Here is a 24,361-nt window from a genome sequence, read left to right as displayed (position 1 = left end):
ACTTCCAACTAGGGAAAACGATCAATCACTTTGCTGGGAAGTGGATTTAAGTGGGTGAAGAATAGGTGTGTGCAGAGAGGATTCACTAGTATTCCCACAAAAGGCTGAGTTGGCTGATGGAAATCTTAGGTCAAACTCACAAATATGCACATACATACACAAATTCCAACTACTTCTAAAAATTAAATAATAGCTCATGTTGTAATCATGCACCAAAGATTTGTGTAGAAGTTTTATATTATTTCAGGCACATTTAACATTTATATTGTAGTAGCAACCTACAGGCCAACAAAACTAAGGTCCTATTATGACAAATAATAATATAATATTAAAGTTTTAAGTAAGCAACCAAGATCTTCCCTTTATGTAGGCTTTTTAAAAAAACAAACACACACATACACACATAGCCTTATGTCAAATTCTGGTACGCAAAAATCTTGACAACCATATGCCAATGTACTAATAATTAAAGAGCTTTTAACCAAATCCAGGACTGAATAATTAGAAAAAATTACAACTTTCCCTTCAAAAACTCTTAAAATGCTTTCCCTTAAACTCACACAAATAGAAGAGGCATTCAACAGCTACATGCAGTGTAAGTGCAATTAAATTCCAGAGACATATTCATTCAACATTTGATTGTAAATTCAAATGCTTATTAAAAAATTAAATACAGACATTTGCTTTTCACAGAGACAAGAAAATTATTTTCCAGTCAGAGAAATTACAGCAGGTTTCTCCATCAATATACTAACTCTCTCAAGTGAAGGCACCCTATAGCATGCAATAGTAAACACATACAGACACCTGTGAATTTGCATAAACACACACATGACATCCAAAGACAAGGAGCTTCCAGCTAGACATGGAGGAAATTGTTCAACAGCACTATTTGGTTCTGATAAATGGACATTTAGATCTGGGTGCCATCCACACACTGAAGGTGCCACAACTCACCCAGCCCTACCATTTTTATTGCCAACAGCCATAAAACACACTGATCAAGAGAAGTTATAGCACAGAACCAAAAAAATCCTCTCTCAGTCTTCTCTTCTCCAAACTAAACATACCCAATTTTTTCCTATCTTCCAACATAGGTCATGTTTTCTATACCTTTAATTGTTTTTGTTGCTCTTCTCTGGACTTGCTCCAATTTGTCCATGTCTTTACTGAATTGTGCATCCAGATGTAAGGGGACTGTTGCCCCCTTACTAACATTCTGTGGGGGTGTTTTAGTTGCTAGCTCCCAGTACTAAAAAGGGGGAAGGGTCGATGGGGAATCAGGACCCTGAGACTGACAGCCCCCAGGAACAATGGGGAGAGGCCAATGCTCCAGGTCAGCCCGAATGACAGGGTGGGCAGGCTAATCAGAGAGTCAGGAGGCCAGGGAGGTCCCGTCCTCCATGGCAGCTGGATTTGCCTGGGTCAGACAGAGTGTGGCCGAGCTAAGGAGAAAGCAGGGGCCCAAGCTAAGCTGGGGAGCAGAGCTGTGCCAGATCCAGAGGGACCAGAAAAGCAGCCCAGAGAGAGCAGACCCTGTCCTGGGAGCAGAGCTGCAGTCCCAAAGCCAGAGGCACAGCCCAGAGAGAGCAGACTTGCCCTGGGAGCAGAGCTGCAGCAACCAGAGCCAGAGGGACCAGAAAAGCAGCCCACGAAGCAGGTCAGTGCTGGGAGCAGAGTCACAGAAGCAGCCTGCAGAACAGACCTGTCCTGGAAGCAGAGCTGTAGCAACCAGAGGCAGAGGGGCCAAAGAAGCAGCCCAGGGAGCTGGAGGCAGAGCAGCAGCAGCACTGAGACAGAGTGGTGGAGCTGGGGCTGGAGCAGTCTGGAGCTGGGTGCGGTGAGCAGCTGGGGAGAGCGAGGGGGACCCTGGGCAGCGGGCCCAGCACAGGGAAACGCCTCAGCCAAGAGGCTCTGCAGGCCAGGCTTGGATCCTAACCCCGACAGGGCAGGGGTGACATGGGAAGAAGGGTCCTACCACTTAAAGCCTGAGAGCGTGTGGCCACCACCAGAGCAAGTGTCCAACCCACAGCATCCCTGCAGCACAGCCAGGGCCTGAGAAGAAGGCCTGGGACTTACAAGGAACAGACTGTGAACTGCCCTGACATTCCAGAGACACTGTTTGTGATGTTCCCTGCCACAGAGCGGGTTGATGTGTTTCCTTTAACCTTTCCCATTTTTCCTTATTCTTTTTAAAATTAACTGTTGATTAAATAACTTGCATTTGCTTTAACTTGTATGTAATGGTCAGTGCGTCAGAGAAGTGCCCAGTGCAGAGAGAGTACCCCTGAGTGGGGACACCCTAGCCCCTGTCCTAGGTGACCACAGCAGGGGTGGGAGTCGAGCCCCCCAGGAATCCTGGGCCCAGCCTTGTTGAGGTTACGAGGACTCTGCGAGACAGGCGAGTGGAAGGGGAGTCCTCAAGGGCAGGGAGGCCACTGGGTAAAGGAAGTGGGAGCGAGGACTCAGATCCTTTTGCTAGCCCACTTCACCGGGGTAGTACAGAAGCCAGGAAAGTTCCCCAAAAGAGCGGGACTATTCCCCCACTTACACGGAACTGGACACAATACTCCAGCTGAGGCATAATCAGACTGGAGTAGAGTGGAAGAATTACTTCTCATGTCTTACTTACAACACTGCTGCTAATACATCCCTGAATTTTATTCCTGTTTGTGATGGGGCATCTGTCCCACACTGGCCCATAAGGAGTTAATAGAGCCCTAGGGAGCTTGTGCAGGAGGCAGCCAATTAGAGAGGGGCTGCAAGGAGCAGCCAATCAGGGCCGGACTTGCCCATATAAGAAGGACTGGGGAGCAGAGCACCTTCAGTCACTCCCTGGAGCTTGAGGAGGAGGACTGGCTGCCTTGCAGTTGGAGGGTAGCAAGCACCCTGGACATAGCAGTGCTACAGGCAAAGACCCAGGGAGCTAAAGGCTGCTCCTGGCAGGCTTCAGGAATCTGAAGGCTGAGGCCCTGAGGCAAGGGTAAAGACGGTGCTGGGGGGCCGCAGGGAATTGGCCCAGGGAGGTCTGCAGAGGAGTCAGAAGGGACGCAGCAAGTGGCAGCCATCAACAGGGTCCCTGGGCCAGGAACTGGAGTGTGGGCAGGCCTGGGTCCCCACCCCCACTCACCACTGAGGGGCTGCAAATGGACTGAGAGGGAAGCACAGAGTGTGGCACTGCCGGAGGTCTGTGTCACTAAGAGGAAACTGTAGTCCTGGGAGTGATGTGGGTTCCTGGAGCAGAAGTGACAGCAGTAAGATGCACCACCAGAGGAGGGCGCACTGGCATACAGAGCTGATCTCCAGGACAGCCAGCAGGCGGTGCTGGAGTGGTGAGTCGTACCCCATCACAGTGTTCTTTACAACAGTGTTGCACTGTTGACTCACATTTAGCTCATGATCCACTATGCCCCTGAGATCCCTTTCCGCAGTACTCCTTCTTAGCCAGTCATTTCCCATTTTGTATGTGTGCAACTGATTGTTCCTTCCTAAGTGAAATACTTTGCATTTGTCCTTATTGATTTTCCTCCTATTTACTTTAGACCATTTCTCCAGATCATGTTGAATTTAATCCTATCTTCCAAAGGACTTGCAACCACTCCCAGCTTGGTATCATCCGCAAACTTTATAAATGTACTCTCTGTGGCATTATCTAAATCACTGAGGAAGATATTGAACAGAACTGGACCCAGAACCAGTTCCTGTGGGATCCCATGTTATAAGTCCTTCCAACTTTACTGTAAACCACTGGTAACTACTCTCTGGAAATGGTTTTCCACCCACCTTACAGTAGCTCCATCTAGGTTATATTTCCCTAGTTTGTTTACAAGAAGGTCATGCATAATGTGACACAGCATCAAAAGCCTTAATAAAGTCAAGATATACCACATCTACCACTTCCCCCCACACCACCACTAGCTTGTTACCCTATCAAAGAAAGCTATTGGGTTGGTTTGACATGATTTGTTCTTAAGAAACCCATGCTAACTTATGATCTTCTTATAATCACCTTATTATCTTCTAGGTGTTTGCAAACTGAATGCTTAATTATTTGCTCCATTATCTTTCTGGGTATTGAAGTTAAGCTGACTGGGTTGTTGTCATTCCCTTTTTATAGGTGGGCACTTTATTTGCCCTTTTCAAGTGCTCTGGAATATCTCCTGTCTTCCATGACTTTTCGAAAATAAACACTAATGGCTCAGATACATCCTGGAATACTCAAGGAGCTGACTGAGGAGATATTTCATCAGGCCCTGGTCACTTGAAGATCTCTAACTTGTCTAAGTGATTTTTAACTTGTTCTTTCCTTATTTTAGCCTCTGATCCTACCTCATTTTCACTGCCATTCACTATGTTAGATGTCCAATTGCTACTACTACTAAACTTTTGGGTGAAAACTGAAACAAAAGTCATTTCACATCATTTAGATCATTCATGGGACACAGGCTAGCTTGTGCCAAGGTGAAGTCGTCACACTGATAGTAAAAAAATCTGAAGAGAATTTTCTAGTGGCCAAACCCAATATGACATTTAAAATGCTCAGTGTCGTAGAGCGTGGTGCCCTTTGGCACCTTCTCCTGACCTAGTATGGTGCTGCAGGCACTCCCTGCCTTGGCTTCTCTTCTTCTGTGGCTCTTTAAGAGCTCAACATAGTCCAAAAGGACATAAGACAAAATTGCCCTGTGTGGGAGATTCTATTTTTATCAAATCCAAAATAAACTTGAAGTCTCTTCCCTTCGGCTTAGAGGTTGCACAGTCTCAAGAGAATCCTGGATTCTGATTTTTTTTTTTTTAAATCCATCACTTGATATTTTAGAATTTTCACATCATTGGATGAATGATCACTGCCAAAACACTTCACATCAGAACTCAGAGTACTGACAAGTTAAATCCTAGATTGCATGCAAGACTAATAGAAAGCAGGAAATCAACACTGCCAATACACAAAAGGACTGGTCAAATGAACCCTAGGAAAACTTTAATTCCTCTAGAGATGTTAAAATCTCTCATTCATCCTGAGTTAGATTGCATTTACAAAAGCTAACTTCTATGTTCAAGTCTCTTCACTTATCACAATACGTGTCCTTTTTGCCAACTATATGCCATGACTTTTTTTTTTTAAATGAATGATAAAACAGCCATCAATCAACTTCTAAATCTGCCTAGAAATACTTTTGTGCTTTTTATAGTAAGGCCTTTAAATATATTTTTATTTCTTTATCTCAAGTGTTTTCAAATACAGTTTCCAAACTGCAATAGCATCTCTGTTCTGCATAGAGTTATGCTATAGTATTATTGTTAACACTCTCTAAAAGATCTATAGTACTCTAATAATTCAATCATAGTCCCAAGGTAGCACTATTTAGCACCCCACTACAGAATACCAAGGTTCTATCAAGGACTGGAGAAACATGTGGCGTACTAATGAAGGCCTAGCAGAAAGGCAAAGAGAAGTGGATTAGGAAGAAACCAGTAGCAGACAAAGATACTGAGAAAGAGGACAAATAGTTAAATCATCAACCCAACACCCTACTTCCATGGCTGTACAGAGGAGAACATAACTTCAGACAAAAGCAGAGCTAGTTATGCAAGGTAAGGCAGGTGGAATCTTCTGCAGCTACAAAAGGTGATTAAAACCCCCCGCTGTCACAAGAATTAGAATTAATGGATCAGATTCATCAGTGTACTCTGCCTGCTTTGAACTAAACTGGTGTTGCAAGCCAGATAAACTAGGTTTACAGGTGCTTTACTTTCCTGGAGAGGTCAAGGTGGCCAAAGTGTACCAGTAAATCTAAGCCACTGTCTTGACTGACATGGCTTTGCACAACCTTTCATCATGGAAACACAAAATAGTTTAGATCTTATTTTATCAGCTTTGTATCAATGTAAGACAGTCATATTAGATTTCTGTGGCCTCCCACAGCAAAATGCCCAAATAGCGATTCGAAGAAGGCTTTTAAACTTGAACTTTTGACTTCTTATTAGGGTTGCCAGGTGTCTGGTTTTTGACCAGAACATCCGGTCAACAAGGGACCCCGGTGGCTCCAGTGAGCACCGCTGACTGGGCCATTAGAAGTCTGGTTGGTCGCCCTCAACGGAGCAGGCAGGGTACCTGCCCAGCTCCGCGTGGCTCCTCGGAAGCTGCCGGCATCTCTCTCTGGCTCCTAGGCAGAGGGGCAGCCATGGGTGCTCCGCGCGCTGCCCCTACCTGAGTGCTGGCTCTGCAGCTCCCATTGGCCGAGAGCTGCAACCAACGGGAGCTGTGGGGGTGGCACCTGCAGGCAGGGGCAGTGCGTGGAGCCTCCCGGCCGCGCATCAGCCTAGCAGGCGGAGGGATGTCGCCACTTCCAGGAGCCACCCGGAGCCTGCACACCAAATCCCCCCTCTTTCCTGAGCCCCCAGCCCTGACCCCCTCCTGCACCCTACTCCTTCCGGGAGCCCGCACTCTCTCCTGTGCCCTTGCCCCAGCCCTGAGCCCCCTCCCACACCCATACTCGCTCCTGGAGCCTGCACCCTGACCCCCCAGCCCCGAGTCCCCTCCTGCACCCCAAACCCCTCATTTGTGGCCCTTCTCTGGAGCCCACATCCCCAGCCCAGAGCCTGGAGCCCCCTCCCACACCGCAACCTCCTGCCCCAGCCTGGTGCCCCCTCCCACACTCCAAACCCCTCAGCCCAGAGCCCCCTCCTGCACTCCAAACCCCTCATCCTCAACCCCCAACTTCCTGCCCCAGCCTGGTGAAAATGAGCGAGTGAGGATGGGGGACAGGGAGCGACGGAGGAAGGGGGGATGGAATGAGTGGGAGCAGGGCCTTGAGGAAGGGCAGGAGCGAAGCAAACATGTTCGGTTTTCTGAAAGTTGGCAACCCTATTTCTTATGGATGTTTATTTTAAATATCAATTTAATCCTTAAAATTGCCTCCAACTGTCTTTTCATTGCAGGAATCATGTGGGTTTCTCTTCTAAAAAGCAATTTTTGTATCACAGGTGTATTTACATTAACTCCTCCCCCTCAGTCATCTCAAAAGTGTCAAGTTTTTAATTCAGGCATTCAATGATGTTAGAGAGCCACATTTTCAACAGACAAAGTCATCAACGAAGAGAAAGTTTAAAGTAAATACTTGCACTGTAAAATGTGTTTTAGAAATTGAAATGATTATAACTGCTTTTCATTCTAAAGTAAAATTAAGAAAATTACATTTGAGAGATGCATGGAAAAACAAGAAGCTTGATTTTAATAATTTCCCTCATCTTACTCAGCTGCACTCATTCACCCTACTTATTTTGCTTGCTATGCAAGCCAGCCTCAGTATATTACCATCAAAAAATATTCAGGATGAGAAGTTACTGACCAGACAAATTAATACAATGTTAAGTTTATTTAAGTAGTTTCATTTGGAATATCAGGCACAGGAAACTTTCACACAAAACAACATTTAAAGAAGTTGCTATAACTGTGAAAGAAAGAATCCCATTGCTTTCAGGGCTCAATTTAACAACGTCAGTACAGTTGCCACGGTTAACCCAAATTCCTTATGGAAACTAATGTTTCCATGCCCTCTAGCAGCAGGAAAATGACAGATGTTCCGGATCTCGATCACTTGCAAAATTGGATGCAAGCAAACATTGATTTAATATGGCCAAATTCAATGTCTCACATCTAGCAACAAATGCAAGTCTCACAAGATGGTGAACCATATCCTGGAAAGCAATGACTCTGAAAAGAATTCGCGATCACAGTGGACAACTAACTGAACATTAGCTCCCAGTGTATGAAGCTCAGTTTTGGAAGGAACCATACCAGCTGAATGGTTTCTCTTGCAAAGGGATGAGCCACCAAATGCATCTGTCTCCCAATACAAATCCATTTTATTTGTATTCTCTCTCTCTCTCTCCATAAAAGCTATTTGTAGATTTTGGAAACAAGTCATAGTTTGTGCTACACTGTATAATAATATCTTACCTATACTCCTAGACAGGATGATTGATAGGCTTGATTCTATTACCATTGCTTTCCATTGTCTGCCCTATTATACATTTTGAAAATACACAGTACGCGTACATTCTTATTTCAAAGAAAGTGTGCAACAGTCCTCAAACTAAATCAGGTGAACAAAACAGTGACTGCATAACCCAATGATAATACCAAAGATCTTTCCAATTTCTGGCTGTCCTATGACCTACTCATGGTAAGATGGTAGTCTCAGCTCAGTTGGCAGTGGACACTATATAAACACCTTCACTCAAGGATTGGATGGGCATGATGTGAGGTAATTTATAATGCTGCTTGTATAACACCCAGTAAATATAAGACTTTAGTCTGCAAATCCAACACCTTTTTTAAACACAAATTCAGTTGGAAAAATGTAGGGTTAAGAAAACATTTTCATACAAATTACCTACCTATCAATCTCCAAAACAAGAAATAATTTGTTTGTGTATTGTATTTATAATTTTCATGAAAAAGTAGGTGTGATATGCAAGAACGATTGTAAGATCAGAAGAAAAGGTATCTGCGAATAAAGTAGGGCTGTCAATTAATTGCAGTTAATGCATGTGATTAATGCAAAACAAATTAACTAGATTAAAAAACTCATGATTGATTGCCGTTTTAATCTCACTGTTAAACAAAATACCAATTCAAATTTATTAATATTTGTGTGTTTTTCTACATTTTCAAATATATTGATTTCAATTACAACACAGAATACAAAGTGTACCGTACTCACTTTATATTACTTTTGATTACAAATATTTGCACAGTAAGAAAGATAAACAAAAGAAACAGTATTTTTCCAATTCACCTCATACATGTCCACGAAGTCTTACTTCTTGTTCAGCCAATTGCTAAGAAACAAGTTGCCTGCTTCTTATTTACAAGATCTCTTGAAAATGAGAACAGGCGCCCGCATCGCATTGCTGTAGCTGGTGTTGCAAGGTATCCACATGCCAGATATGCTTTAAAAAAAAAAAAAAAAAACTGTATGCCCCTTCATGCTTCAACTTGTAGGCTCTAAAGCTTTAAATTGTTTTGTTTGAGTGCAGTTATGGAAAAAAATAATTGTACATTTGTAAGTTGCACTTTCCTAAAAGATTGCACTACACTACCCGTATGAGGTGAATTGAAAAATACTAATTTTTTATAGTGCAAATATTTGTAATAATATGAAATGAGCAATGTACACTTTGTATTCTGTGTTGTAACTGAAATCAATATATTTGAAAAGGGAGAAACACATCCAAAATATTTATAGTCAATTTCAATTTATGTTATTTTACCGTGTGATTAATGACTTTTTTTAAATCTCGTGATTAATTGCAATTTTTTAAATCATTTCACAGCCCTAGAAGAAAGATTTAAGGTCAATATCTCTCATTTTATACACATTCACTGCTGTAAGGTTTTGCAATAGAATGTTTCGATCTTGCAGCACGTTTGCAAAGTAGAAATGTTTTACTGCTGGAGAAAAAATTTCTATTTTAAATACTGGAAAAAACACACGTCTAAGTAGAAATCAAAGGTTTTTCATATAAATAAAATAAGCAAAACAGCTTCAACAGTTGCTTTTAAAAATCCAGTAATATAGCATTTTGTGAAAACTCCAATTATGCACATGCAGTAAATGGGTCTCCCAAATTAATGAAGTCTAAACAGAGAACTTAGATGTTTGAAAATATACTGTGTGCCTGGAGAACAAGACCTTGCATTTACACAGGAGACTACTACAGGCCCAGTTCTGGAAGATGTGGAGTGCCTCTGCAAGACTCTGAGCACCGGTTCTGATACGGATAGGAGTTCAGGGCACTCAGTATCTCTCAGTATCAGATCCATAGAAATAAAGTAACTGCATCAGTCTTGCAGCTTCTTCAATTGCTTCTAGAGCTTTACAAATTATATTCTCTGTAATCTTTATGATGGAAACCACCATCTTGACAACTGCATACTTCAGCACACTACTCTTCATAATCTGAAAACATTTTACCCAGGATTCCAATCCCCATCTCATATGAAAAATGTCTGATAAAATGGCATTAAATCTCAATCAATTCCTGAGTTCCATAAAATTTTACATCCCTGATGTCTTAAAACATCAGTTAAATCTATATCAAAATGGTTTGCAATTCAAAACACCATTGCTTCAGTTCAAGCATATAAAACAACTCTCGCTCCCTTCCAATATTCTCTGCTCTATTCTGCTGTCAAAGAGCAACTATATCATTAAACTGTTTAATACAGTGGTTCCCAAACTAGGGGTGCCGCTTGTTCAGGGAAAGCCCCTGGCAGGCCGGACTGGTTTGTTTACCTGTCGCGTCCACAGGTTCAGCCGATCGCGATTCCCACTGACTGCGGTTCACCATTCTCAACCAACGGGGGCTGCAGGAAGCGGTGCGGGCCAAGAGATGTGCTGGCCGCCCTTCCCGCAGCCCCTATTGTCCTGGAGCAGCAAACCGTGGCCAGTGGGAGCCACAATCGGCCGAACCTGCGGATGCGGCAGGTAAACAAACCAGCCTGGCCCACCAGGGGCTTTCCCTGAACAAGCGGCATCCCTAGTTTGGGAGCCACTAGCTTAATAGCTCACAAATACTGCCTTGTTTTTTAAAGAGTCAAAATTATATGCAGTGCAGTATGATTACCTGAGTGTGGTTTCCCAAAACTGTAAAGAAGGGATAATGGTGAGAGGAGGGGCAGAATCTGTTTCTGTGGTGTTAGGAAGCTTGATGAATTTGATGAAAGGTTGGCATTCCAACTAAATTATGGTTGTGGTACATTATGGTTGTGCTAGTCATGGTACATTGTCTGGTCAGGTGTATATTTGTCGCTGGATGGAGGAGTAGACGTTACATATTCTTAGAGGGCTTAGCTTTTCATTTCTTTGCTTTTGAAGTCTTGTGCTAGGTATGTTATGCTCAGGCCAACCTCAACTGATACACAACATAGTGTTTAACTATATTTATGCACATAAAGTCTATAATTTAATTGAGAGGTTCTGGCAAGATCATAAGCCATTGGAAACAAGCTCCTGAATAGTTGTTTCAGTGTCATAATATGCCTTCTCTTCAAAAGATCACATACAGGCAGTATTTTTTTAGTTTTGGAGGCACGTTATTCATTATAATACACTAAGTACTGTTTCTATCATTTTAAAAAAAGTAAAACAAAAAACCAGAGACTATAAAAGAAGACTGTGGGCAATGGCAAAAGTTCCACAACAGACTTCAGTAGAACCAAGATTGGACCCTATTATTTTTAAACAGCTGAAACAACATTTCTTAAAAAAAAAACAAATCTAGGATGAACTGTGTACTTTAAACAGTATTTTATATTTTGACAAAGTGGGAATTTTCTATAATTTTATTATTCTTATGTGTGCCTCAGTTTCCCTCTGTACTTTGCACTGTTCCCCTTTGGGTGCAGTGGGTTAAAAAGCTGCACTTGGAGCACAGAAGGAGACAGGAGATGTTGTGCCACAACTCTCTGGGATGGAATGAATGGGTCATTAAAGGACTGGCTGAAACTGACCCATATCAATGGAGGATCCAAATGGCAAGGACAATGAACCCCAAAGATTGAAAAATTAACACCTAACAACAAGGAAACTTCAGCAAGTGGAACATGTGAACTCTGTACAGACCTACAGGAGTTGGACAATGGACTGAAAGCTGTCAAGTGTCTGGAATACAGCTAACTTTTGGAAAGACGAGCTCTCACATGGGACTGACAGAGGGCCAAAAATGGATTCCACAGTAGCTTGGCTGGGTGGAATGCTGGCTTGGCCACAATGGACTATGTCTTAACCTTTAAGAACATAAGAACAGCCATACTGGGTCAGACCAAAGGTCCATCTCGCGCAGTGTCCTGTCTTCCAACAGTGTCCAATGCCAGGTAGCCCAAACCTTTATTTCTCTATGCTAACCTAAGGATTTCCTGATGCTGTGTTCCAGTTCACTAATAAAACCTACTCTATTTTGAAAAGCCTCCTGATGTCACTACAAATAACTGCAGAGGTGCACTGGTCCCTGAAGTATATAAGACTCCTGGTCAGAGACTTTGTCAGCTGGACTCACGTTGTGAAACAGGTGTTCTGGAGTCTAGAGGCTGAGGCTCAGCGGCACTGAGGCTGTCTGGCCTACCTTGGAAGAGTGAGACCCCCTTGGAGGTCTGGCACACTGAAGGGGTTCCTCCAAGTGTAAAGATCTTGGGGTTAATCAATAAACCAGTGAAGGACAAAGGAACAACACTTTTAATAAAAACCAAACTAAGAGCATTTCTGTGGTGAATTGCTGTGCACAGCTACATTGTGTTCTCAACCCCAGCTTCCAGGGCACATCTCTAAACTCCTATATTAATAATACTGTCCCTTATCATAGAATATCAGGGTTGGAAAGGACCTCAGGAGGTCATCAAGTCCAACCCCCTGCTCAATGAGGGAGCATCTCCAAAATATAATCTTCCACAAACATATCACTATACCAAAGGACTGTTAAAAGCTGGGGCATGACACAGATCCTGTGGGCTCTGCTGCCTGGAAGGCTGAGTTTCAAGCCCTGCACAAAAACTAACTGAACTCCTGTAAAGGGACTCCTTGCTATGGCTCTTAGTTCCTCAATTTATCTACTTGGCTCTTCAATGGCATGCTACTGCAGTATAGCTACATGCCAAATCCTCAGCTGGTGTAAATCAACATAGGGAATGGGAAACTTGCCCATCAGATCTCTCTCCTCAGAGGATTTGGTACTAAACAGCAGTTTTCCAAACCTCCCATCATTACTAACAGAATGTAAAACAGACTCCATCACACTATTAAGGCTAATATGTGGTCCTGCTGACTTGACAGAATGAAAAAGATGGAGAGCAGTGTTAAAAATGCAGGTACAAATTTAGAAGTAGATAACAAATTGCTGCAGACCAGACAAAAGGAAACCCACAGACCAGACAAAAGGAAACCCTCAGACAAGCAAAGGATCAAAGAAGAATAGTTTTCTTGCGAAAACATGACACTCACCCTACCTCTTCCTAGTTTCTCTGAATGCCTCTTCCTTGCTTATCTATCCTTTCCACCCACTGCAGCACATGGACAGTCAAACTCTGCTTCACCAGCACCATGCAATTCACTAGAATTGTTCAATCCTAATTTGTTTCATGTTATTGCTCTTTCTGTCCACTGCACTGTTATGTGTTGTATGCCACTATCTAGGTTAGAAAGAACACTTCAGGATTCTGCCAATTAGGAAACAAACACACATACAAAAATAGAAAAAGCAAGGTGAATGGGAAAATACAGGATTCTTATAATTCTGCTCCACATGTAAACTTCCACTAAAAATCTGGCCCCAAATTCTAACAGTCTTCGGTTGGAAGTCTTCCATTGCTAAGCATATCTCAGACAAATAGAGCATAAACATTTGATGACATGAGTGAAGCTCAGCAGTCTTATCTGCATAGCTTGAAAATTATCTTTGATCTACTGCCAATTCTTAAGTTTAGGCCTCCAAAAGATTTTTTTTTTTAAGCCCTCAAACGGCACAATCAGGGAAGATATGAAACATCAGCAAATACTCTAGAATACATCCTATGTCATGACTGCACTACTGGCCTTAGGGTCTTCCGAACCGTACATCTCCCTCACTCTTACACACTACAGAATTGGGGCATTTGTTTTTTAGTTGTACTTTGGCTACAGCATCGCAGTGGCAAATCTCACCTGGAAAGGTATTGTTCGACCCACTCCACCCACGTGGTACAATTTTCTGACTGATAAATCAAATTTATGAAATGTGAAAAGGTAGCAAGGCTTGGAAGCACAAAAGGAGTTAGGTGCCTAAGCCTCTGTTTTAGGCACCTAAGAATCAGTTTTGGGACCACTGTGATGCACAAAACTCCCACTGATCCCTGGAGCTGTCTAAACTCACTCAGAGCCTAAATCTTTGCAGTAAAAGTTCCCTAGCTGCCTAACTTTTGCCTCTGGGCATACCAACTGCTATCTCACTGTAGGCGTCCAACCACCTACCCTCTCAGAAGCCCTAGAGCGATTCACAAACAAGGGGAATACAGACATTCTTCCATCTAAATCACATTTAGGGCCCAATCCAGTAGGCATGCTCAGAGGGCATCAAACAGAGTAGGCCCCAAAGGTGAGTTCACACAAAATAGCTGGAGTGGGGAAGAGGACTTTCCTCTTACCCTAACCACTGTGCTTAAGTTATTCACGTGGAATATGGGTTCAAGTTCCCCCCAGGGGAAGAAGGGATTTAAACAGGGATCTGCCACCTCGCCAGAGAGTGCTCTAACCACTAGGCTATGGGCCATTCTGATATGCTGCTTCCTCAATCTCCCCTGTTGAAGCTAATGCATTCTGGATAAATAATTAGAGAGTTACTGTCAAAGGGAAAATGGGTCTGGTCTTCCACCTCCCAAGTGAGCACTCTAATCCCTAGATTATAGAGTCAGTGAGTCAGTCTCTATCTCTCACCCAAATGGCTTCTTACGAGTCTTCCTCCTCTCCTTTCCTCTCCCCTAGCTTCTTGCTAACAGCATAGGTGCTTACCGCCAAGAGAGCATTTGCAGCCGAGAATCCCAGGAAGAGATAAGCATCTTTCTGCAGCCCAGACTTAGGCACCTGTTGTGGGCAGGAGGGTTTAGCATGCATCCCTCTCATTGGCATCTCCCATTGGCTAGTGTAGGCAGCTCCCTTCCTAGCATGCTGGCGTTTGTGAATCACAATCTCCCCATTCATTGTATGGGAGCCTAGACACCTAACTCAGGCTTTGTGAATCACAGTGATATTCTAGGTGCCTGAAAGTTAGACATTAGGACACTCAGCATCACCAGTCCTAACTCCTTTTGTGCATTCAAGCCCAAATGCCTATAAAACGTCATAAGCACTATCTCCCCTCAGTATAAAGTTATAAGGAAGAGCTGCAACCATTGCACCCAGAATAGAAGAGAGACTGCTACCAAGCCTGAGTGAGATGCAAACTCAGGAAGAGAAGCCAGGAGCTGCAGTTGGATCTTGTGCATTGTATTCATCAAGGTACACCAGTCTGGGTAGTTTTTGCTTCAGTGAAACTACTCATGCACTTAAAATTGGGCATGTCCTTAAGTAACTTGCTATACAGGGGCCTGTATGAAGAGCAGAAGGAACAACTGAGCCAAGGCAAAAATAAGTTTTTGCTGCTTTGCATTCCTGTTACCACTATAATGCTAAGATAGCTAGGAGTGGCTACACTGGATTCCTTTCTAGCTCATGGATCAACAACAAAATTATTAAGTAAACTCCAACAGCAAACTTTATCTCGGAGTACAGATTTGTACATTGTTATTGCACATGGAGTACACAATAATATTCATCAGCTGAATCAGGGTTACTGGTGGTGACGCACAAGCTAGAAAGAGCATAACTAGATTTTTTGGTACCCAGTGAATTTGAAGGGCTGGTAGCTGAGGGAGAAAGACTTTTTACCTTTAAACTGAGTAAACTGTATATGTTATCACTTGAAATACAACTATTATGGAAATCCATAATGCCATTTTTTAGTCACTTTTTAAGGAAGAATCAAATTGTAATATATAAATAAAAGGGATCATCAATAGATGGGGATACAAAATAAAATGAGAAAAGACACATTACAGAAAGTTAGTTTTACTTTATAAAATAGATTTACTAAATTGTTCCAATTGTCCCATCCTGCTCCAAAACAGGGGGAAAGACTCCTATAAAACCTAATCCAACCTTATTACAATTAGAAATGAATGTTAATCAAAAAATGTCAGGTATTAAATATTAACTATTACTTATAGGGGAATGGCCCAATTAAAAAAATTCATATCTGAGCAAAGGTAGTTAATTAGTAACAACAAAACAATTCTATTATAAAAACTGTTGCAATAAAAACATATGAGACAATTCTCTCCTTTAACACATAGCTCCCAAGATGAGATTTACACGTGGCCTTTGAAGAGAATATAAATCTTCAAATTATTTTTAAAATAATGGAACTTCATGGAGCAATAACCATAATTAGATTATGTAGTAAAAATTACTGTCACAGGTAGCCTTGACTAAAATATTACATTATACATTAAAATTTTCTGTGATCTCTCAGATGTTGAAAAATGTACAAACTAAAACCAGAGAGATAGCAATTCACTTAGATTTTAAATATACAGGAAAATGTGAAAGCAAATTGCTTTCCTAGTAAATGTAAACAATACCTTGGAGGAAAAAAATAAATAAATTACCCATCTCTGACAGGTTTTAAACATTTAGTGAATGACATTTTTATAAATTTGCAGTCTTGCCTTTGAGCGCCGCCTCTGTTGCACATTATTATTTCAAATTGAGAATGGCAGCAGAAGACAGTTTGAATTGCATCTGTATTTTTAATTTAAAAAAAAAAATAAAACTATTACTAAAATCTGCTTTGTTATGCTTTTTTCCAAAACTGGAGTCTAAATTGGATTCCTTTCCAGCCCATACATCATCAATAGAATTGTTAAGTAAACTGTTGGACAGGGTACAAACTTCCTGAACTAATCCATTAGAACACTACCCTCTCCTATTTCAAATACTTCCCCAAGAGTTATTACTGCTTTGGTACGCACATGTGTGCACACACACACATTCAATCAGCAACTAAGTATGGCTAGGTTGAAGGATAGTCAGGAATAGCCAATATTTAATTTTAAGAAGTATATATTTTCAAACAAACTGGAAAACGCCAAGTTGTAAATATGAGTCCCTATCCTGTTCCCACTGAAGTGAATAAATAAAACTCAATGGACTTCAGTGGTACAGGATCAGACTCACAGACTCCAGTTCAGCAAAGCACATAAGTACATGCTTAATCTTAAGCATGTGCTTAAGTGCTTTATAAGTGCGTGGCCATAGCTTGTTTACACAACTATATGGCTATATTAACATTAAACTGGTCTTACTTCTCCTCTCCTCCCTGCTTCCCCCCAATTGTTTTCTGAACTCTCATGTCAAGTCTTGCTTGAAACTGGATTATCGACTCTTTGGGGCAGGAACCACACAACTGTACAGCATCTAACACACTTGGAATCTTAACCGGGGCCTGGGGGTGATACAACAAATGAATAAAATAATTAAATAATAATGTAGCTGATTTCTATTTAGAACTGCAATATACCCCGGGAGCTAGACTCACCACTGTTAGACATAACTCCATACAAAGTTAATTGGAATTGAACAACCTTATGCCAGCAATGAACTCGGCCCCCCAATATTTGAGCAATAGAAAGTCCTACACAGTATTATCCGTGATCAAGTTAGATTTCTTGTTGTATTTCCTATAAATAATAAAGCCCTGAACCTACAATGAGATGTGTGCAGTTAGAACCCATCCCCTGTGTAGAGTCCCACTGCAATGTATGAGGCTCTGTACAATTACAGAGGTGCTTTGTGCACATCTCATTGGAGGATTGATACTCTAAGTTAGGGCCCAAGATTTCTCCCATTAAAGTCTGTGGGCCCTTATTTAGAGGAAATGGGGACATCTGAAAATTAATAAGATAGTTAAAAATTAGGGTTTGGAGAGTGGAGGAAAAAGAATGCTTAAAAATGCACACTGAGCAAAACCTAAAAATATAGCTGCCACTCATATAACAGAGGGAGTTGTATATACTTATATTACAAAACTATGAATCTATCATTTGCTAAACACAGAAGCTGCTGAAACCGATCAGCATATAGAACTTCAAACTTGAATGCCAAGCACAGATGCTAACTGATTAGTTATGAAATTCAAAGAAATATAACAAGTAAAAAGATCATAGGATTACCTTGTTCCAGTCTAAAGCATAAGGAACGTTTTGCAGCTTCTATCTCAGGAGTTGGATGATCCAGAATATGTCTACACCATTGCAGAGGACTCAGTGATTTCTCTTGCAGTGTGAGGGTCTTAGTAGGCGAGACATACAACCTCAATTAAAATATGCAGAAATATTAGCATGTACACAGTACATAAGCTTTATATTTTTGGATACTTCATTGACTGCGTATTAAGAATTTGTTTCTAACACTGAAGTAATGTAATACTACAGTTTTCATAGACAGTACACATACCCCAGAGACAGATTTTATAATATTTTCTGTTAATATTTAATACCTCACTGTAGATTAAATCATTGCAGTGCTTAACTTTGTATTTAAGAATCTCATAGTAACATCTTTTACATTCTTACCTTCTGTGATTTACCCAATCATGTCAGAATTGATATAAATATTACAGTTTTCACAGGCAGTATCTCTCCCACATGATACAAAGACTTTATATATTATACTGTACATTATGTACAGATTTTGGAAATTTAAAAAGTTTGCTGGATGATGATGATGATTTTTATACTCCTGGTTCCAGCCAAATGAACCAACGTGCAGAAAAAGAAGTGTAGGAGACGCTATTCTGTTTTGTCTGGGCTTGGAATACAATAAGCAGCTAACCACAGAGACAAGAATATTTGAGTATCTGGTCATCTCCTGTGCCCCTGCAGTAGAGTTTACTTATCCACAGGTGTTTAAGCCACCTCATGGTAGGGGGCTTGATGGCTTTCACAGCTAAATTCTCTAAGCCGGTGTCCACTGTTATTGGAGTCCTCACGGATTTTGACATGCATGTAGACATAGGTTCACCTGGAAAAGCACACATCTTCCTGGATGAACTATCATTAGCTCTCAGCTTCCTCACTGAACATCATACCCTGTTTGTTTCTAAAGCACAGTGTGGTTAAACAAACTCTTAAGTAGGATATCAGAAGTTGGGCAAAAAGGCACACTGGCCAGGAAGCGGAATGCGAATAGCAGATACAAAAAGGCTAAAGTAAAGACAAAGGGACTAAGTCTCAGATGATTACTAATTAGAGACAAAGCTCTTCACATTTAGGTTATTGTGCAGAACCTGCTCTGCTCAATAGCGAGCTATTGCTATGTAATGCCTGCTTAGTAGTCTATTGTTTGGGAGATAAATTGGTACTTGCGATCCAGCTCCGAATGGACAAGTGTCCTCATCACAACTGGTACCCTTATTTGCAATCCCAGCAGAGTTCCAGGACTGAATTTGTCTGACAATAGGGCTGACCTCCTCTCACTTAATAGAGTGGTTGGCTACACAATTAATGCTCAGAATTAAAAACCATGATGAGCCACATATGTACTGAAAATAATGTCTCGGATCCACTGTTAACTTTCAGCAGCATTTTGAAAGTAAAATATGTGACTGACGAGTTCTAAATAATTTGATGTTTATGCAGAAAGATGACAACCAAGGGAAAGTGTTTACTTTTTTTTGTAACATGGTTTTTTTTTTCTTTTTTGAACTGCAATTTTTTAGATCAATATCACAAAAGCAGTTAGGGCCCCAATATTAAAAAGTCAACAATTAGGACTGCATTGGCCTTTGGCTTTCTAGATTTGACACATTATTTAAAAAAAGATTTAACAAATCATCAAAAGCATCGTAAGATTAACAATAACCCCACAGCAGCTAACAGACAAACTACCACTGACCAGCAATGCAGTTCATTACAGATTCATCCCTGAAGGAAATATGTAATGCATCTTAGTTTTATTAATTTTAAGAAAGTAACTGTCCTTCAGATGAACACCAAGGGCCAAATTCCGCACCTCAATACATACGTTCAGTCCCCAGTGATACCATACGTAGGTGGAATTTGCCCCCAAATAGCAAGATTCTTTCCAAAGAGCAAACCAAACCTGATAAATACTCACGACTGACATTTGTACTGCAAGACTTGCAATAATACTGATCCAATACAGCCCTAAAATGTAAGCATGTACAAAACATTATTAAATGCAACTGACCAAGCAAAGTGGTCACCCCAATCAACTAAATGAGACCAGAGAACACCTTACCACATTATCTGTCATGAGCAATGAAGGAAGTTTGAAATTATAAAACTGATTCATCCCAGTCATGTTCCCAAAACAGTCCAGCACAATCTAATCATCTGCAGAATCACCTGGTACTGATAAGTCAAGTATGATAATCACTAATAAACTAACTATCTATCTACAATTGTTAGTGATTTCCAAGAGAAGAGTTTCAAAACTTAGACCTGTTATCTAAAAAATCTTTATAGAGAGAATCACATTTTGATGAGTCTGAAGACCCTACCTATACTACCACAATAACCATGTTTAAACGTGGTTCTGGCTCAACTGCATTATATCATGATATGCTCTTATCAGCATGGATTTTAAAACTATATTAGAACATGTTAAGGAAACATCATCACCTGGATAGACACCCAGGCTAAAATATGGCTCTTTAGCATAATTATAACATTCTTTTTCTCACTGACATATTTTAATACAATTGAGCTACAACCACGTTTAAATGTGGTTAGTTCTGTAGTACAGATAGGCCTTCCGGGTCATTTTCGTAGTATTTATTAGCACACTTGAGGATTATTATACAAGCTGTTGAGATATACAAGTTACAAGACACTAGACAATTCTGAGTATATTTGGTCTGACAAAGTGGGTGAGGTAATATCTTTTTCCAGACCAACTTATGCTGGTGAGAGAGAGAGAGAGAAAGAGCACGCGCATCTCTGGAGCTTACACTGGGCTCTTCTTTGATATTAGCTCACCCACACTGTCTCTCTAATATACCGGGACCAAAACAGCTACAACAACACTGCATATCTTTGTCTATCATTTTCCTTTCCTGGGCATAAAGAAACAGCCACAAATATTCCCCTAGTTCAGTTTTATTTTCTGCTTCTTCCAGTTTATTGACACATGTTCATACATTACTCTGGAACCATGTATGTATTTGAACAATATAACTGCACAACAACAATGCCCAAAAGTCCAAAGCCCTCCTATATTGCTGAGGGCTGAAATTCAACTTGAGAGAGGGTAGCATTTTAAGGAGAGTATAGCCAGTACAAGGAGAACTGAAAGCACTCCTTATTTTTTAAAGAAGGCTGTAATCTCTTTGTTAGTCCTTCCTAAAAATGACTGTAGTAAATCTATTCTAAAGGAAGCAACAAAAGCCTCAGTATCAAGACTAAAAGCCAATATACTTATCAGTCATGTTGCTCTTCAGTAACATCTTTTCATTATTCTTTACCCAATTATGTTTTAACCTAAACCAGATTTTTCACCTTAAATCTTCCTTCCTGGCATCTACCACTTCATAATTGCCACATTTATGACAGTGTTAATGTAACGTCCTGAATGAATGGCTAGTGAGGTCACCAAATCTTAAAAGCTCAGTGAAGCCTGAGAGATGAGCACGGAAGATAAATGTGCTTAGTAAGAACAATAAAATTCAGTGCAAAATATTGCTCCCTGTTTTTTGGATCATTACTGAGTAGATACAGTAGCAAAGACAGCCTGTAGTCCTGCTCTTCCCAAGGGATATAGAAAGGCTTGAAATTAGGCATGCAGAGGACATGGAGCATAAAGGGGCGATTACGGGATAAACTCTGGATTTAAGAAGCAGGAGACAACAGAGGTCTCAGAAACGGCCCTTTTTCATTGAGAGAGTTAATCACACAAACCAGATGACACGTTTAAAAAAGTAGATTTAAGATTCAGCAAAACAAGATCAAGTGGATTTTAGGGTTAATGCTAATCAGTGACTTGAAAGGACCAGCTGTGTCAGAATTAGGGAAGACCGGGGGGGGGGGGGGGAATGAGCCAGGCTGCATTACTACAGCCGGGTTCTCCATGCCTAACGGGGGGCGAGGATCCCGTTGCCGTCCCGTCCCTCCCAAGGCCCCTGGTGCTCCCGGCGAGGGGGATTTGCCCTGGGGCACAGGGCCGGTCAGCTCCGGGACTGGGGCGCTCAGACAATACGGGGGTTACGTACCATGTGTCTTCGTCCTGGCTGCAGTCACCGTCCTCCAGGTCCAGCACCTCCACCTCGTCCAGCACCGTGGCTGCCCCGGCCGCGGGGATGCTCCCGGCCTCGTGCCCGCCTCCTGCTGCCGCGGCCAGACCAGCCAGGGCGGGCTTGAAATAGACGAAGGGCTCCGGCGGGCCCAGGCTAGCGGTGCACAGGAGAGTGGGCGCCGGGCTGGGCATGCACAGGGCCCCGGGGCTGCCGCTCGGGGCCAGCCCGGCCGCTGCGGGGGAGCCGAAGGCCGGGGCTGGCGGCGGCAGCAACAGCAGGTGTGGGCTGCCCGGGGCCGGGGCCGGGGGGACGGCGGCCGCCGCCGCCGCGCGGCTCCGCAGCTGCTCGTTCTGCTTCTCCAGCTTCCTCACCAGCTCCTGCAGCTTCTTCACCTCCAGCTCGGCGCTCACCACCGAGCCCGCCCCGGGCCCGGCCGCCTGCACCTCCGCCATCGCCGGCGGCTGCAGCCAGGCAGCCTCCATCCGCCCCGCCCCGCCCCGCCGGCACCTGCTCGCCGCAAGGCCGCGGCCAGCCGGGCTCCCTCGGCCGCTCGCCTCCTGCCCTGGTCCCGCTCCTGGCGGCGGCGGCTTTGGCGTCTCCCCCTTGCAGCTCGCGCTCAGCCTGCTCGGCGGTAGCCGCCTCTGCTGCTCCTGCGCCTCCTGTCAGCCGCGACAACACAGCCCGGGGGCTCCCCTCCCACTCTGGCACGGGAGAGGCACCCGCACAATGGGAACAAAGAGCGGCCCGGCTCCACAGCCATGAGCCGGGGGGGGGGATGATACAAAGCGAGCGCCTGAGGGGGAGCGGGGCTAGCGAGAGGCGCGCCCCCCCTCGCCGCGCAGGGGAGCGGGAGCCACGCCCGGCAGCATCCTCGCCCTCAAGGCGCTGGCTGCAGCCCCATTAAAGCCTAGGTGGGTGCCTTGGAGGGGGGGGGGGGGCTCCTATATCCCCACCCCCCTCCCTAGTCACACGCCAGACACTGACATCAGCTGCTGACTCCTGGGCACAAAACAATATCGTGAGGAGAAGGGGAGATTTGTCCGTGACCCAGCTTCTGACCCGCCACGCCCCCTTCCCTCGTATCTCGCCTCTGAAACTTCCACCTTCAATGGACCTGCGAAGAAGGACACCACTTTTTTAAAATGATTATTTATTTTAAGACGCTGAGCCTGCAGCCTTCTCTCGGGCCAAACTACCTGGTAGTTTAAAATACAATTAATCCCCGCGGCCATGGGGAAGTATTAAAACCCGAGTCTTTCAAAAAAATAGCCTGTCTACCCAGCTGTGATAGCTACTGCCCGAGTCTGATTCTGAATTAATTGGCTATGCACCAGTACTGTTACATAGGGTGGCGCCTATGCTGGCATTTCCTTTTTTATAAACTATATAATTAGAGTCTGGTAGCGTGGGGGGTTATAATTATGCAGATTTAGCTTGGTAGGGATGAAAAAAATCACACATAGAAGCCTTTATTCTGAAATAAATGCATTAACCAGATGTTCATTTGTCACACTATAGCCATGTATATGTGTGTGGGTGAGTGGGAGAATATATGTATTTGTGCGCCTGTAGTGCGTTGGGGTCTTTGAGTTGGTAATAAGGAATGTGCAAATATGTGGTGGAGAAAATACAGTAGCCATAGATGAAGCTGGAAAGAAATTTAATCGAAACTGAGTGAAATACTAGATAATCAAACAACTGTTTATACATTTCTGAGTCACTGATTTTAACTCCCCTCCCCGCGAGATAGATTTCCTTTCTTTGCTCAAAACATTTCGATTATCTTGTACTACAGTTTGAGTCTTGGTTTAATAATGGAATGATTAATAATTTTTATAGAGCTGAATTTGTTCAGTGTTTAAACAACACTATTGTTGCTTTACTCACTTCCGACTGGCAGTGAGACTGAAATCTTATGTCTGTTCCACATGGGAGTTTACATCTGAAGAAGTGGGGGGTTACCCAGGAAAGCTTATGCTCAAAAAAATCTGTTAGTCTTTAAGGTGCCACCGGACTCCTTGTTGTTTTTACTTGAATGCTGGCGCTCAGAAAATGTAGTGTGTCTGTTTGCATGTTGCCCTTCCAAGATGGAAGGTAGGGATCATATAGTGAGTCTAATAACAGAAATTTAAAGAGCACACAGATACAACAGTAAACTAACTCCAAGTTATTCACTCTTAACAGTGAAGATAACAGTACTGGTGCATAGCCAATTAAGCAGTAGTTAAATGAATAACACTTTGCACTTAAATGGCACTTGACCCATTCAAATCACTGAACAAACATTAAACTAATTAATCAGCATAACATCCCTCTTAGGTAAATTAGGACTACTATCCCCATTTTATAGAATGAGAAAGCAAGAGTAGTGATGTTATATGCCCAAGGTCACTTAAGGAGTTAATTATAGAGCCAAATATGTCCAAAACCATGCTTTATGTACACCAGTTTACACCAGATACACTACTATGATATTTTT

The 24,361-nt window shown here is 42.6% G+C and overlaps 1 protein-coding gene across 2 annotated transcripts in view; it reads right to left on the bottom strand.

The window, feature by feature from the left end:
- Window positions 1–22,769, bottom strand: part of SLAIN1 (SLAIN motif family member 1) — a 65,044-nt gene extending 42,275 nt beyond the window's left edge. Inside the window, exons 1-2 of one of the 2 annotated variants that reach the window (XM_007058167.4) lie at window positions 21,859–22,769; window positions 17,801–17,940 (exon numbers count right to left, since the gene is read on the bottom strand). In XM_007058167.4, the coding sequence (XP_007058229.3) occupies window positions 17,801–17,940; window positions 21,859–22,364 (646 nt within the window). In that variant the 5' untranslated portion in view covers window positions 22,365–22,769. The remainder of the gene's footprint in view (window positions 1–17,800; window positions 17,941–21,858) is intronic. The other variant, XM_007058166.4, reaches the window with a different exon arrangement.
- Between the last annotated feature and the right edge of the window lie 1,592 nt (window positions 22,770–24,361).

The sequence above is a fragment of the Chelonia mydas genome, chromosome 1 (assembly GCF_015237465.2).
Source record: "Chelonia mydas isolate rCheMyd1 chromosome 1, rCheMyd1.pri.v2, whole genome shotgun sequence".
NCBI classification, from domain to species: domain Eukaryota; kingdom Metazoa; phylum Chordata; order Testudines; family Cheloniidae; genus Chelonia; species Chelonia mydas.
Note: the sequence above shows the minus strand (reverse complement) of the source record. Positions and strands in the feature narration are given on the sequence as shown.